We start from the raw sequence: 17,965 nt of genomic DNA, 5'->3' as shown, positions 1-17,965 counted from the left end.
TACTTGATAATAGTTTTCACTCTTACTCACAAACATTGGCTAAGGTACAATGTATGTACTGTACCTGTGTACTATGTATGTATTTTACCTATGTTCCAAATTTCAGCTGTATAAAACCAATCTATTAATTACCTTTATTTTTAAATTAATATTTTCTTGTTTGTTCTCTCCACTGTAACTGTTGATGTGCTGCATACCACCGTAAAAACATGTCTATTGTAATTTGTGTGTATACTGATCATGTCTAAATATCTAAATGTATCTGTAATTTTTCTATGTGGAGCTTTTCTCCCTGGGCGTCTTCTGAAAAAGGGCCTTTTCAGCTCAGTCAGACACCCCCGGTTAACAAATGTAAAATAAAAATAAAATAAAACTACATTAAACTGTTTTATTTCAATTTTTTATTTTCCTACTTTCCTCATGGAATCTTTTATTTAGATGAAACCTTAAAACAACCTGTGATCACATACTTTTTTGGATATTGTCATTCACTCATTTTCCAAACTTTGTTTGGGTAAGAATCACAATATTATCAAGATAAGCATACTTCATTAAACTTCCCCCTTTTCCAGCAAAATATTCCAGTACTTTGTGTGGGACCTTCATGTAATCCTATGCAAGCTGAAGCATATAATTCCTTTAACATGTCCTGGTTCTGCCCTAGTGCCGCCTCATAATGGCCATATGTGCTACACCTGTTGTGCAAAGTACATGGGGAGTATGCACATTAATTGCCCATACTACTATACCTGCCTCTTCTTAACCAGGAAGAGCAGTGTCTCTCCTCTGATGCCCTCCTTTATTGCTTAGATTCTCACTCAGTTGCAGAAAGTGAGATCAGCTACCCTTCTAGAGAACCTCGTTTTTCCAGCTTGAGTGACCTCATCTGTTTTGCCACTATCTAAAGCTTGTGACCACAGATAAGGGGAGGGACATAGAAAGACTGGTAAACTGAGACCCTCGTCTTTTGACTAAATTTTCTTTCCATCAACACACTAGTCTGACACAACTGCAGTGCTGTTGTACTTTCCCACTGTTCATTGTCATGGCCACATCCACCTTCATTGGTGAAAAAGACCCCAAGATTCTTAAATGCCTCTACTTGAATTATTTGTCACACACACACACACACACACACACACACACACACACACACACACACACACACACACACACACACATACAAAAACACACTTTTCTGAGAAAGAACCTAGGCATTTAACTTAAATACATATGTTTTCATCCTATCCTGTTTATACCCAGCAGTGAACCTCAGTAAGGCACACTGACAATCATAGTCACTTGAGTTAAGAGGACAGCATCATTTATATACAACAAAGATGCAACCCTCACATTCCCAAAACTGGAGTCTCTCCAAACCTTGGTTGTTCTTTGAATATCCTGTCCATTAAAATAAAAACAGGAGGGGGGACAGGTAGCACCAATGGAGATATAGACTCTAAATGGTCCCTGTTCAGTACCTCAGTGGTTAGGATGGGTTCAAAGACCTGTGACTAAAAGGCAGTCAGAGCTTTTCATGGCAATGACCTTCGACCTGGTGGAGTCTTTTAAATGCATTTGATCTAGTACTGGCAATGTGGGAACAACTCTCAGTCCTCAGATACAGGGACTAAACAATATATAGTAGCAATCTTAGGCCCCGATAGTATTGTAGTACCTCACATAAGAAATTCTAGGGTACAAAGTCACATACATTCTCCTGTTTCACAAAACAAGGCAAACTCCCATGGCCCCCAGAGCATTTGTCCTTGAACAAATAATTGATACATTTTCCACAGTCAATATAGAAGCCACATTAATTCCTCTGAATCAGAGGCACAGATGCCCGATGAAGTCTCCAATCCAATATCTTTGTGTAAGCTTACCCAGAGAAGCTGAGAAAAATTATCCATGTAAAGCTGGATTACGTCTTTCTAGCCCCCTTCTAAAAAAATGATCCACCTCCCTAGTTTGCTAATTTATTCAGAGCTTCCCTGTGCCTGGCTAGGACAGCCATAACTACAAGACCTAGGGTTCATCTGAAGTCATCTGTGTACTTACAAAGCTGATATAAGTTTTTTGTTTGTTTATTTGTTTTGTCCTTTCTCTAACTACATCACTACTGCTTAACTGCTCTCTGCTGCATTTATTGATTTGATTGAATTTACCACTGTTTTCTCAGCCTGCACTTGTTAAAGAAGCAACAACTGTTTGTTACCGCACTGCTCTTAGATTGTTTTTACAGTATTCTGATACCTCCTAACCTCCTCTGATACTGCAAAAGCTGTTCTGAGTTAGCCAATGTTCTCCTGAGCGTGCCAAAATATTTCTAAGTTTTGCAACATTTTTCTGTGTTTGAATAAGTTCTCCTACATTTTCATACATTTTTTTCTGCATTTGGGTATTTTTCTCAGGATTAGTGAACCTATTTCTAAGGATTCCTGATACTGCAGAAATTCTGCCTTTGGTTGAAAAGCATTTGTTACTGCAATTGAGCTCAAAACCAGTTCATTTAACATTAAGATGTTTTTTTCTGAACTCTGGTGGGAGCAAAGAGTTGATTCATCTCATCCGAGTTGGGAACTTCAGGTGGAAGGTTTACTGTGTGTTTATCTGATTGGCCTGAGGGCCTAAATGTGTAAAAGTCTTTTCATTCTCCTGGTATAAAAGCCTTACATTTTGTGAGACTAAACTAATGTCTTTCAGCTTTTCCCGGTTAGGGGTCACCACAGTGGAACTCCGGTCCACTAATGATTGGCAGTGGATTTTTACAGTGCCAAGTTGCCAGCCCGACGCCCAACCTTCAAAGAAGGCACACCCATTCACACTCACACCTACCTGCATGTCTTTAACGTCACTCGACCACAGGAAGGACATGCAGACTCCACACAGAAGGCGCTCCAGCAGAGAATCGAATGGGAGAACCTCTTGCTGTGAGGCGACAACGCTAACTGCTGCACCACTGCAGCCTACACTGTCTTTATTTATTCAGATCTGCTCTGTGCTGCAGACCTATAAAGCTGATATAAGTATTTTTTGCGCTTGCTCTATCTTAGTGCTATTTAACAGTTCTGTGCTGTATTTATTGATTTGGTTGAATTTATTTGTTACTGTACTGCTCTTACATCATTTTAACAATATTCTGATAGTTGTTAACCTCCTCTAATACTGCAAAAATCTGTTCTGAGTTTTCCAAATTTCCCATGAGTTTGTTAACATATTTCTTATGTTTTGCAAAGTTTTAATGTGTTTGTACAGGTTCCCCTATGTTTGCATAGATTTTTCTGTATTTGGAAACTTTTCTCAGGGTTTACAAACTTATTTCCACAGATTCCTGATACTGCAGGAATTCTGCCTTTGGTTGTAAAGGATTTGTTACTGCACTTGAACTCAAAACAAATGTGATTACCTGTGCCTTGTATACTAAGCAAACCTCTCCAGTTTAAAATCCTCTGTAGGAAACGCTGTCCATGGTCTCCCACTGTTCATAGCTGCTCAAAGAACTGCCAGTTTGTGCAGAAGGCAGCACCTCTGCAGGTCATTTAATAGCATACTACTAAACACTCTCACTTAGACCTCCCCTACTCTGTCCCATCTACTAAGGATCTTGTATAATGGATAGGCACTTCCCTGTCATCTCTGTTTCTGAGCTGGTGGATATGGGCATCTTGAGGCAGTGGAGTAACTGCGTCATGTTCACTGACAACCATTTCATTTTAGAACTGACAAATACAGTGTGTGTGTGAGAGATGTAGATACACAATGTTATTGGAAGCAAAGCTTTCATATACACACATGAAAAATGCAAACCAGGTTGTCAGTACTGTACCCAAAACATTTACTATCAATACTAAGGAACAAACACATGGACCCACATGTGTGGAAGTACTAATCTACCCAAACTTCGAAGACTTTCTAAAAGCATCTTTCAGTGGTCCTGTGCACACTCAAAAAAAAAAAAAAAAAACAAAAAACAAAAACAGCACCTCACATAATACATAACTCTGAAAATCCCAGTAGCCATGCTTCCAGGCCCATAAGGCAATACACCACACAGCCAAACATTCTAGTAAGACATACTGATGTCCCCCTTACCAGGCTAAACAAGGAGAAGATCACAGTGAGCTGTCAGTTTGGTGCCAGGATCCACCAGATCATGCATGCACTTAGGTCTTTAAACCACAAATACCAGTATGACACGGTCTTAGTCAATGTGGGTGCAAACAATCTAAGACATGCCCCACTGGACTACATGATGGAGCTCTCTGAATATGTGTCCCAAGCGGTATGAATCTAGCCTTGATTAGCATCCTACCTTCACCAATGATGATGCCACTGTAACAGCAAAATAATATTGACTTCAACAATTGGTTTAGTTTCTGGTGTCACAACAAGGGGATCCAATCTCTGTCATCCTGGAGAGACATGATTGACAAACCATGATGCTTTGCCAGAGATGGTTTGCACTTGTCACCACTTGGCTTCCGGATACTGGCAAAAACTTTATCTATCCCCATAGTGCTTTTTAGGCCATGCCAAGGTGTTAAACGCTCCAAAACAACAAAAATCACTCACAACTACCTAAAGGTACTGCTACTCAATGCTAGGAATTTAAATAAAAAGCTCCACTCCCTGGAGGCACTTCTCACCCTGGAGAATGCAGACATATGTGCAGTCATAGAAACATGATTCAGAAAAAATGGTACAATACCTTTCATACATTTTAATCCCCCTCTGTTTAGGGTAAAACAAAGGGAGGAGGTGTCTTAGTGTTCAGAAAGGACAACTACACTGTTAGAATGGTCCGACAAAATGACTCACTTGAGCTGCTCCATGCCCAATTAACCATAGGTATGACCCCTATCATATCTTTGCTAGTGGCAGATCCATAACATGAGTTGGGAAAACCACACCTCCTACATAAGCCTACTGGAATCTCGTAACATTCAGCCTAACACCATACTTATGAGTGACTTCAACTACCCCTCCATAAACTGGAAGGTTTTTATGACCCATAATTCACTTCTTCTGAGGTTTTTGGACTTCATCAACACAAACATGCTGGGAGCAAATAGTTAGCTTCCCAGCTAGAGGTACAAATATCCTAGACCCAGTACTCATGTACATGGTTGGATGCTGCTCCCTCCCATGTATTAACTCCTCCCTAGTAAGATCTGACCAGAAAATGATCTCCTTTAGTATTAAAACTAACCTGTAACCCCTGTCAAACTCCACACCTGTTAAGAACTTTGCTAAGGCCAATTATCTCAAACTATGTGACAGACTGTTAAACTACCAAAACCATCTGAACACAGATGACACTGAGGCCTACTCTGAGCTGTATAGAAAAGCACTGTACAACCACATTCATAACTGCATAAAGGAGGCAGTACCTGTCTAAGTTAAACCAATGATTACTGGCAAAAATAAACCACCCTTGTGGACCCCTAGCATAAATATGCTAGTCCACAAAAGGAAAAATTCCTCTCTGAAGCCAAGAAGGAAGAGACAAAATGGTGCAAAAAGACACTCACTTGTCTATACAAGCAAGTTAGAGAGCTGGTTGAATCTGCCAAAGCAAACTATTAAACAAAGATAGCCTGCCCGTTGAAAGATAACCATAAGGCTTTTTTAATTATGTTTATAAACTCAGTGTCGAGTTAGTCATGAATGGCAACACTTACACCTATTCTGAAACCTGCTGGCCCACAAGTTCAGTTCAAACTCCCCCCATCACCTCCTACTACACCCAAAGAAATACCCACAACCACCCCCATACCAGTTGTTACTTGGGAGCTGGTCCTTACTGCACTCACTAAAACCAAAAATTCAGCCACCATGGGTCCCAGCAACATTCCAGGATGTTTCTTAAATAGCTTAGAAGAGAATCTATCAGGGCCACTAGAAACCCTCCTTAACCACAGTCTCTGGATGGGCTTTGCCCAGAGGAATGGAAGACTACAACAGTCATCCCTCTGCACAAGGGAGCCCCATCAGCTGACCCAGGGAACTACAGATCCATAAGCTTGACCAGTCTATCTGTAAGGCCATGAAGAAAATTATCATGGACCTGATGAATAACGACATCTGGATCAGACCCAATTTGTCTTTGTCAAAGGCAGGTCTTGCCTGCTGAGTCTAGTGGGCCATGGGATGAGGGCAAAACAGTACACACCACTTGTATAGACCTGGCCAAAGCTTTTGACACAATCCCCCACTCAAAGATCATAAATAAACTTACTTAGGCATAAACCCCTACATCATCATATGGATAGTAAAATGGCTCACTGACAGGACACATGTTGTCCAGATAAGATAGGTGAACTCACCTCCGATAAGAAACCTGTTACTAGTGGTATCCCACAGGGCTCAGTGTTGGGACCCCTCCTATTTGGTATATACTTCTCTGAAGTGAAGGCCAATTTTGGGAGCCTTGGCTCAACAATTTTCCAATGACTGTAAACTGGGAGCAATTACTGAAATCACAAACAATGTTGACATACTACAAACAGACCTAAAAGTGACAAACGACCAGTGCCAAACCATGGTCTGAGACGAAATGCTAAAAAATGCGTAATCATACCCCTCAGTAAATCAGATATCCCTGCAAATTATAATACTGAAAGCACACCACTAAAAGTAGACTCAGTAGTGAGGGACCTAGGATCATAGACAGATAGTAACCTACACTTTAACCACCAGACAGCCATGGTAGTGAGCAAATCCTTCTGTGTGGCTTAATTTATAAGTAAAGGCATGGCATCAAGGTCAAAGGAAGTCACAGTGCTGTTGTACTCAGAACTCATCAGGCTTATATAAGTGAGTACAATGCTCACTTCTTCATGTACCTAACCAGGCATTTACATCAACTGGAGGGTCCCCAGAGGTTTCCCACTAAAAAATACAAAGTGTAAGACGCATGTATTATGCAGACCAACTAAAGGCCCTATCCCTTTACTACATTTCATATCATTTATTGACAGGTGACTTATGCCTGACCTACAAGGCATTCTCTGATCCAGCCCTGATGAAAATGTTACATATTCACAAGAAAAACTATACAAGGGTTACGTGTTTCATGGGCCCAAACTTTATTTGTGACTCAAACAGAAATTGCTGAAGAGACAGATTCATAACCCAAAGGCTACTTCGTCTACGGAATTAACCTCTAATTTTAGTAAAACAGAGCCTGTCCCTTACTCTCTTCAAAAAGAAGTTGGATAAATTGATGGGAAACTGTAAATTCACTCCCAGGGTACTGCCCATGTCCCTTATGGACAGAGGTGGTTTGTAAACTGACTCCGGGCTCCAAAACCCAAAGACCCACCACCCTGATACGACCCCACCCCATATCTGAGGAATTAAAATATAGTACTGTCATATCCTTGTAAAGGCTCTTGTGCCATTAGCCTAGTAATCATCTGTGAACCTACAATCTAGAGATACTGTCTCCATCTTCCATGTGTCACTGAAAAACTGTCTTAACTAAAGCAACCCAACAGTGCATACTGCATTGAACTTTTCTGATTAGTTCTCATTCATTCTCACAGCCTCACCACACTAGAACTGTTCAGAATCTCTGTAATTACCTCATCAAAAAAAAAAAAAATCCAATCCCACTACTTGCTTTTGACTCTGTCTCCTTCCACCTTCTGACAATATTCCTGGTTGAGGTCAGTGTTTCTCAATGTCACTGAAAAGATCCAGTATGATAACCTGCCTCTCTCTCCTAGCTTGCCACGTTTACCAGAAATTCTTTAAACCAATTGAAAAGTCATCCTCCATTGCCTTACCCAACTCTTCCTACACTTGTGACTTTGTTTCTGTGATTCCCATAGCTGCTGAATTCATGGCCTGTCCATCTTTATTATTCCAATCTACAGACTTCTCCTCCCTTCCCCACTAGCATTGAGAAGAAGCTCTCTTTATTTAATAGTATGCCTTCCATCATCACTAGCATCTACCAGAGGGCCCTAGAGATACTACTTTGATAGGCAACAACCCTTTTCAGATGTCACTCATCATCATCTCAACTATTGAGGCCTTCAACAAGGTCCATTCAAGTGCTGACCAGCACCTCTGTTTACTACAGTATCCAGAAGTATAGCTTGTGGCATAATGACATGAATAGTCAGTCATTGGCCTTAGGTCAAAGGTGCTCCAGTATCAAGTATACTTGTGAAAGTGTACATAGTGTTAGAACATGGTGTTTATTATGGACAGTCTATGATTAGCACAGAAGTCAGACAACAGCTTAGCTCTTGGGTTCAGAGCAGGCAAGGACTATCTGTCAGTCATGCACCTTCAACTACCTCCATCATTTTCAACATGAGAACTGAAGTGTCCCAGTAAAACTACAGAATCAACAGACAGCACCCTGTTATGTACAGCACTCATGTTATCTAAAAAAGCTGAATACTCCAAGCAGCACTCCAAGCAGCTGTTAGGTGCATAACCACAAGAAAACAACAAAGAGAGCTTTCCTTTCTGCAAACTGTAGTCATGTTGAGGTAATCCTCCCATCTACTGTTACAAGCTCCAACTGTATGGCTTGCAGTCTGGGACCTGTGAGTACCTCTACACCTGCAAGGGAGCTCTGTCAAGAGGCAAATCCAGATTAGAAGACAGAGAAAGATAAAGAGACAGAAACCAACATCCACAATGATTCTGGCTCTAGAATCAACATTATACAGTGATAATGCCAACTAAATTGGGCTTCTCACACAAGTATAGTAGTAAGGAAATCATTATATGTTGTGCAACTTATAAACAAAGGTATGACATCTAAGTCCAAGGAGGTTATTGTTCCACTATATTTAGCATTCATTAGACCTGTCATTGAGTATGGCGCCCCCTTTGGTATGTACCTAACTAGGCACATTCAACAAATGGAACATCCACAGAGTGTTCCTCACTAAAAGAATTCAGAGTGTACATAACATGTCCTATGCAAACCACCTCACAGCCCATCACTATAGTCTGTCTCCTGCTGTTGAGGAGAGATCTATGTCTGGCAAACAAGGCATTGTCAGACCCCACTCTGATGGAGCTCCTGCATATCCACAAAACAAACAGCACCAGAATTACCTATTGTAAAGACTGAAACCTTGCCTGTGTTATAAATAGGACTTGCTGGAGAGACAGGTATATATTCCAGAGACTACTCCTTCACTGGAACAGGCTCCCCATGCGAAGCAGAATTCATTCTTAACCCAGTTTAAGTGTAACTTGGGCAATTGGATGGGGAACAAGAAATTCATCCATCATTTGGCACCTATGTCTTTAATGGGCAGAGGCAACCTGTAAATGGTTCATGTCCCAGGCCCTTGATTGTAAATGTTACATCTGCCAGCCCCTGGGTTACACTTATCAAGGGCACCAGAACTTGTTAAAGATTTAGGATGCATGGCTAGGATTAAAAAAGCTCTAGTGTTTGTTAGTCTAGTACACACCTATGGACCTATAAGCAGGGTCGGGTTCCTTCCCTAGCAGTGAGATGGCATTGTTATAGTCTATTTCATCTTAATCCATTCTGTTTCTTCCTTCCACTTAAGTGGCAGTGCACATGGCACTGAGTTAACATGGTAGCATGTCACAGGATTTCTTGGCTAAGTATAGCTTAGGTTATTCACTGGTGAACACTCCTAGGTCATTCTCCAGGTGTGAGTTATGGTATCAGTAATCTGATCAAGTTTCTCTAATTCTGTAACTGAACCATCATAGAGTCATATTTTGCATGATTGTATATATGGCTCCTCTGCTCAGACCACATTGTCAAGGGGAACCTATCAGGAGCACAAAGCTGTAGACAGCATAGCTTTAAGGATTGCACGGGTAGGCAAACCTCTCATTCAAGTCTAAGTCCCAGTCCTAGGAGGGATATTGCTGTAAAAGAAATAAATAAAAGACACATTTTTGTGTGATTCACACAGAATGTTCTGCCATTCATGTTTCTGTGAAATAGTGTTTCTCATATCATAGTACTAATACCTAATAATGTTAGCAAGAATTACATTAGTCAACATAAGTTAAGGATTATATGGTTATGTATTTTTTGATGCAGGCATTTAAGAAGAAAATGAATCAATTTGAAACAAAAATAACTGACTTAGTGGAATACCAGTCAGAAGACAAAGCCATTTCATTCACAGAAGCAATAAAGGAGCTGCAGAACCAAGTGAATGAATTTAACCGGTCTGTTGAAGAATATAAGCAAAACCTTGACTCAACTGTGCTCCTTCAGCAGTCAATGGAAGAGGTATGTTGAGCATGCAAAGTCTAATTTAGTCTGTTATTCATACTCTGTAATTATAAGGTCATATAGCAGTGTGGTATTGAAGCATGCTATGACAGCATTTTAATTTATGTGATGTGTTGAAAATATCTATTGATATGTCTTACTATTGGAGGGTAATGTATTATATATGATGATCACTCACCATGTACTAAACAGAGAGACCTGTAAAACTTAACAACTGCCAGAAATATACAACTTAGCACTTGTGACACATATAAAGCCCCAGCAAATCCTTTTAATTTAACTAATTGATGGTCAAAACTGGGAAGGTGTGAACTCTGAATTTCACTGTTTATATGAAAAAAAAAGATTAAAAATGTTTCTTTATGGAACTTCATTAACAATGACTTGAAATGGGAAATTAGCGAAGAGGTTTTGCCTGCTCACCCTTCCCAGGTTGAGGGTGTTGGTAGTATACAGACTGAGGCATGGCCACTTAGTCAAGTCCTGATGAAGATGAAATGTCTGGCTGAGAGAAGCAGGTGAACTGAGAGGCATGCTTTCCATTGAGCCCATGTGTGGGCTTACTTCCATATGCCACACCTCACTGTCTGCCCAGTCAACAACATAACATCTTCTCATACGTGCGAGGTATGGCTACTTCCTAAAACAGAGAACCAGCTCTTTTGCTAGCAGTTAAAGCTCCCAGGCTAGTCTGTCATGTCACATGGACTTATGGTTGCCAACTTTCCATGTAAAAAATTCTGGATATGTACATGAAAGCAAAATGCATGTAATTTTGATGCAACCCCCGACCCTACCAGCCATTCCAGTGTCCCATTACTTGGCTATTTCTCCATTTCTCCCCACTTGCCTTAAACCCTTTTCAAAACTCTCAGTGTGTCTTCTGCTTTACTTCTACAATGATTACAGATATTTGGATTTAATTTAAAACTTTTATTTCAAAATTTATAGCACAAATCACTGATACACATTTGCTAAACAAAGCAATATAGTCTCACATTAAATACAGACTTAGCATTATAACTTTTCTGCCTTTGAAACTCACATTCACCGAAACAGCATTGAAACCCACATTCAAAGAAAATGCATCTGGCCAGTTGTGGATTAAGTTTACTTTTGGGTTGTTTTCAAATAATAGGCCCCTTGCACACATTTTTAGGACCTTGCAAAAGTTCTTTGATTCACCTTCCTGATTGTATTAAATTGTAATATATAATAATTAGATTATATCCCTTGTATAATACAGCACCACTTGTTAGAGCATGTTTTAACTTTAGTTTTGAACATTTTTCCAGTAAGCAATGAAACAAAACATATGAACCAATAATGACAAAACTGCATGTTCCAGAACATTTCAACCATAAAAGGCCACTCAAAATTCTGTCATTACAATCCACCAATATCGGTCAATATCCACAATCTCTGAAGAAGTAAAAGTCATGTGAATAATTCTACATTACAAATATCTGTCACTAATGAAAAGATTGCTGCTAGCAAACAACTTTATATTTCAGTGTTTCTTCTACAAATTCAGTCTTTGCTGCCCTTGAAGAATAAATTGCCTATTTACATTAAAAAAATGGTAATCTGGTAATCTGCCCTTCATCTTGACCTAAACAGTATTGAGGAGCAAAAAAAAAACAGTTGCCAAAGAGTTATTTTGTAAAACACCTTTCAGAATATCAGTGCACATAGTATGAAAAGACCCAGTGGGATATATCCTTGCATACAATGCTTTTTGTTTTCTATCTCACATACAAACACAAACTTTATCCAGTAAATGACAGAAATAAAACTTAAACTGGGAAAATAAACTGTTGTTTCATTATATGCCAGACAAAAGAAGACTGTTAGCTAACGAACCAAGGGACATTAGGCATGACAAGCAACAAGAAAAGTCTGGAAAAAAACTATAACAACATTAAACTGAAAATTACCTGAAAACATATGGCCATTACCCTGGAACTTGTCCCAGCAGAGTGTCATAAAGATATATTTTGTATTCTCGCTCTTTTCAGGTTCTCAACTACTGGCATCACTGGAGGTCGGGGCTGTGGCTAGGCTCATTCAAGCAACAATTATACTTGGCACCATACATAACATCTATCATACCGAACATAAGGGCCACTAAAAATGCAGCTGCAATTTTTATTTCAATCTCTGCACAGAATCATTATATATCCATGTGGATATATATATATATATATATATATATATATATATATATATATATATATATATATAAAATTTGATGTTCGGTTTACATATTGATGGGTACTGATGCAATGCTTGATATTTGTTTATATTTTTTGCAAAACATTTATCCATTTTTGATAGTTTTCATCCTAACACTAGGGTGTGGGTTTTCTGAGCATCTGTCAGAAAAGTTATGGATTAAAGAGTACAGAATTAGAATTATCTAAATCAGTATCTGCTATACAGAGCTATACAAAAATGCACTTATGGAATAGTAATACACTTCTAAAAATGGTCTTTTCATAGGTTCATAGGTGTTTACTATGCTAATGACCACAAGGACCTTTTCAAGCCTAGTCATGCATCCCAAATCTCAGACAAATTCTGATACCCTTGATAAATGTAAGCAGAGGTTTGGGAGATGAATTATTTACAAGCAAGGGCCTGGGAGATGAAACATTTACAGGTTACCTGTGTCCATTAGAGACATAGGTGCCAACCCAAGGATGAATTTCCTGTTCCCCATCCAATTGTCCAAGTTGCTCTTGAAATTGGTTAGGAAGGAACTCTGCTTCACATGGATGGGAAAATTGTTTTCATAGTTATAACTGGCAATTATCAAAGACAATATATTACTCTGCAAAGTGTATAAGGCCAACATTTTGATGATTGAATACCTTTTTAATGGATAGGTGCAAAATTGAAGACAGATAAGTTGTAGTCCATTCTAATTCACTTAAAAATGAACTGCACAACAGGCATTGTACAAACATGCATTGTCTGAACAGCAAAAACTATGAAACTAATGACTGACTGTAAACCTCAGTGAATATTGAATCCTCATTGACTTTTGAGAAAATGTGGAAGTGAGATTCTAGTATTTAGAACAGAAAATTAACTCTCAGAGCTATTAATGACATGCTTCCTCTAGCCGAGGGCACAGACTTTGGTTGTTTCCACCTCTATTTGCCTTCTGTATCACTTTGAGCAAATAACTTAACTCGATAGTGCTCCTGAAAACTAAGTTTATCTGGTTAACAAATAGGTTAAAAATAAAAACAGTTAAGAAAAGAAAAAAGGCCAGGATATTTATATGCATTTTTTCTGAATAGAAAGAACTACGAAACCCTAACAACATTACATGGTTCCAAGGGCCTTGCTTCAGAGCAGAGCAGAGTTGCAGGTATAATAAACACACACACGCACACACGCACACACACGCACACACACGCACACACACGCACACACACACACACACACACACACACACACACACACACACACACACACACACACACACACACACAACACACACACACACACACAGAGTCTAATTTGAGTATGCCCATGCATTCATCTCACACATACACACTAACAACACAAACACACACCTGAGCAGAATACTTTTACTGTGCTCACACAAACACACACGCACGCATGCACGCACACACGCACACACACACACGCGCACACACACACACACACACACACACACACACACACACACACACACACACACACTCAAGAAATGTGTTTCACAATGTTCTTATATATTACAACCATTATGATGTGCAATGACAGAAAGGGTAGGGCATGCAAATCATTTTGGCCATTATAAGGGCTGCATGATTGACTTAATATAGTTTGCAAATGAATCAAAGCTCATCACACATTATATATTACCTGTTTCATACCAATCACAGGGTACACCATATTTTTATATCAAAATGCAGCTGAAGAAAAATACAATTTAAATAGCAGTTGCTGGGGAACACCTTGCCAAACAGGATGGAGAACAATTTGCCAGATGGAATGTCATCTAATACAAGTTCAGGATATTTAATTCCATATGTCATCGCACCAGCATTAACAGAAGTGTCTCAGGTGAAAACAATATACTGAAATAGCAAATTTAGATCAAGGAACCTCCTTCTGAAATTAAGCTCTGAGTCAGCGGCAAAAAATTTCACTCATTGTGTTTAATTTTTAAATCATATAATACCTAATTGTCAATCTGCCTCTTCATGAGGTTGGATTGGCAGCTGGGAAATGGTTAAGTTTCTAATTAATGTTAACCAGTATGAGTTTATAGGCTCCAAAACTTAACAGTAGATCTGTAGGTAATATATTATGTACAAATATTTCTAGCCGAAGAGAGGTGTTTCTCTTAAAGCACCTTAAGAAATCTCATATGAACTAATACTCCATCCACATGTGATATTTTTTTTTTATTTCATTTAAATATTTGTTAGCCTGGTAAGTGAAGTACTCATTCTTTGACTTGTTTTAGTCACAACAGAAGCTACAAGGGTAAAGGTAAATGCAATAAATGCAGATATTCTTTTAGACTAGTCAGTTAACCAAACATTTTTTGGGAAGTGAGAGGAAATGACATCAATGAAAACAAAACATAGTCATAGGAAGAGTATATACACACACACACACACACACACACACACACACACACACACACACACACACCTCTATGATTTGTCTGACCATTCGTGCTGGTGTGCTGTGCATTTCAAACATCTTCTGGGGACTGGATTTCAAATTCCATCCACAGAGAAAATTAACGATGTAATGGGATCCTATCTCGCCTACATTCACAACATATGGGTTCGGAGCCGATCCATCGGCTCCGACTTGGCAACTAATACACTAGCACGAAGTCTCTCATTGGCTGGGCTACTCCCTATCCCAGGATGCACTACACCTGCTTCCCCAGATCTCGTTTGCCGCTTAACAAGCTGGACGTGGTCTCGACTTGGCTGGAGCTAAGTGGTTATTTTACCTTATTGGTCCTTGACCTAGGGAATTTTTGTCCATATTAACCAAACAGCTGTTTTAACAGCTATTTCTTGCTATTTCTGATTGTTTCTAGAAATTTAATTTGTTCAGTCGGGCAAGGCCCGTTTAAGTTAGAGGGCCTTTGCCCTACCTTTGAGTGCTAATTGTTTTTATTAACTTTTGGTTAGTTGTTTTTCGGGCAAAGCCCGTTTAAATTAGAGGGCTTTGGGCCATTTAACTGGTTTAAATTGTTGTGAGGTAAACTTTCACCAGTACTCGCGCCAGTGTGTCTCGCGCTTTTCAGTTGGCGCCCTTTTTGTATAGTGCTATACTTGTTGTGGTAGAGTAGTATTTCCTTAGAGTTTGTACTTGTTGTGGCTGTATCATGTCTAAGGAACAAAAGTCAGGTTTTAAAAAATGCACTCGGTGCAAATATAAAATGTCCATTACAGACAGTCATTCAGTATGTGTTTATTGTTTGGGGCCGAAACATCTGCAAGAGACTTGTAGCGTCTGTCATGCGTTCTCATCTAGAGTTCTTCAAGAACGCAAGAACAAATTAATATTGAAAGGGCTTATCAAGCCTTCTTTTGAGGAAGCCTTAGATCTTCCTGTTGCTTCCAAAAAGAAAAGATTGTCGGCTCCGACAAGTCCGTCGGAGCCGACTTCTAAAAAGACAAAATTGACCTCTTCTTCCTCGGCTCCACTGACTTCGGGGCCGAGGGTCGAAGAGTCTGCCTCGATACCTCCTACTTCGGCTCCATTGCCTCCGGAGCCGCAAGTTGGAGTATCGAGAGGTGAATCACCTCCATCGGTTCCAATGGCTTCGGAGTCGGTGGAAGTGTGCAGCTCAGACTCTTCCCCCTCGGCTCCGAAGAAGACTCCTTCGGTGCCGATGGTGGTCCATATGGTGGTGGAGTCGGCGCCGATAGCATTGGAGCCGTTTCGGAGCCGGTCCCCTTCTCTCTCGGAGCCGAGAGGAAAGTCTTCTCGATTGTCTACCTCCTCTAAATCATCGAGACTTTCAGATTCGGACCTGGATAGAGTTTTACAGAGGCTATTCCAATCTCCAGTGTTTACTAAATTGGTCTCGGCTCCAGCACAGTTAGCTTCGGAGCCGATCCCCCCTCCAACACATTCGATTCCTCCTCCAACCTCCTCGGAGCCGTTGGAGTCGGTGGTGGTGGAGCAAAGCGAGCCATACGGTCGGAGCAGAGACCCCTTCGAGGTCTCTCGGTTCCGACTGTGCTTCCTACCCTGTCCTCCGGTTCAGGGTTTGGTACTGCGACCTCTTCAGCCGGGCCCGAGGGGATCACTTTGGGACTGGGTGCTTCGGTGCCTAGTCTTCCTCTCGGAGCATCGGCTGCTGGAATTCCCAGTGCCATCGTGGCCTCTAGACCAGTGACCTCCTTGGATTCTGGAGGTCCGGCCTTTGAGGCCATGAGGAGCGCGCTGGCCATGCCTTTGCCGGTTCAGCAAGATTCTACCTCACCGTCCCTAGATTTGGAGACTGGTGCCTCTGTTGTGTTGCAGCCCCGGCAGCGGGCCCCAGGGCCTGAGGATACCCCCATCGGGGTTCCCTTCTCCCGGGTGGTCCGTCCGAAACTGCTTTGGACGAACCCCCATGGAAGAAATTGTGTAAGAGGAAGCACGTAGACTCCCAAGATGAGTCTGTTACATCGGATACTGACCTCGATGACGCAGAAGGGTCCCCCAAATCATCTTCGGATGATATCTCCTTCTCAGATATCCTGGAGATTCTGAGACAGAGAGGTGACTGGCAAGCCAAAACCCCTTCAGCTGAGGAGTCAGTCTTCCTCAAGGCCTTTGGGGCCCAGCCTTCCGCCTCCTGGGTGTCTCCGCCCTTCGATGAACTCCTTGATTTGGTTTCTCAAAGGGCGTGGGAACACCCTGATTCTGTGGAACCGGTGCCTGCGAGGCCCAATAAATTTTTGTCAGCCCCCCCCCAGAAGGAGTTTCTCACAAAGGGTGTGCCTGTAGATGCTTTGGTGGTGGCTTCTGCCACACAGCAGGACGTGGCAGAGGCTTCGACGTCTATTCATCCTCCTAATAAGGATTCTAGGAGCATGGATAGGTACGGGAAGCGTACCCTCTCTTCAGCGGCCTTTGCCTTATGGTCGCTGAATTACTTATGTCATTTTACGAGGCTCCAAAGGGATCTTCTCAAAGAGCTAAATGACTCTCTTGTTGGTAACCTACCTGAGGCGCTGGCCCCGACTGTTGGTGCACAGATGACTACCCTCTTTTCTATTGTTAACTCGTCCATGAGGCTCATTTCATATGCAGCCGAAGGGGCGAGTAGAGCAGCGGGAACAGGTGTTGCCCTCAGGAGACAAGCCTGGTTACGCTTGTGTTCATTCGCGGAGGCCTTCAAGTCTTCCTTCGCCGACGCCCCCTTTGATGGGTCATCTTTGTTTGGACCCAAGGTGAAGGACACACTAACTCGGTGCGAGCAGGAGGGCAAGACTTTGACTGCCGTTGGGGCCCGATTTTCCGCTCCTTCTAGGCCTTACCCCAAGGCTGGGAGAGGAGGGAAAATGTGGTTTAGAAAATCTCAGAAGTCTTTCCCTACTCCACCCAGTGATTCCCTCCAGAGGCAGGGGATTTTGGAAGACGCCCCAGAGGTGGCAGAGGCCCCCGTAACTCTGGAGACCGCGATTCCTTTCGTGGTTCTTCATACAACCAGCGTTCCTGAGT

At 41.2% G+C, this 17,965-nt stretch overlaps 1 protein-coding gene across 4 annotated transcripts in view; it reads left to right on the top strand.

Annotated features, from left to right (window-relative positions):
- CCDC141 (coiled-coil domain containing 141) overlaps positions 1-17,965 on the top strand; it is a 2,268,332-nt gene that overhangs the window by 1,501,789 nt on the left and 748,578 nt on the right. For all 4 annotated transcript variants that reach the window (XM_044075309.1, XM_044075306.1, XM_044075307.1 and 1 more), the window contains one exon: positions 10,064-10,258. In XM_044075309.1, the coding sequence (XP_043931244.1) occupies positions 10,064-10,258 (195 nt within the window). The remainder of the gene's footprint in view (positions 1-10,063; positions 10,259-17,965) is intronic.

This window comes from Protopterus annectens, chromosome 6.part0 (genome assembly GCF_019279795.1).
Source record: "Protopterus annectens isolate FY-2018-M chromosome 6.part0, PAN1.0, whole genome shotgun sequence".
Classification (NCBI taxonomy): domain Eukaryota; kingdom Metazoa; phylum Chordata; order Ceratodontiformes; family Protopteridae; genus Protopterus; species Protopterus annectens.
Note: the sequence above shows the minus strand (reverse complement) of the source record. Positions and strands in the feature narration are given on the sequence as shown.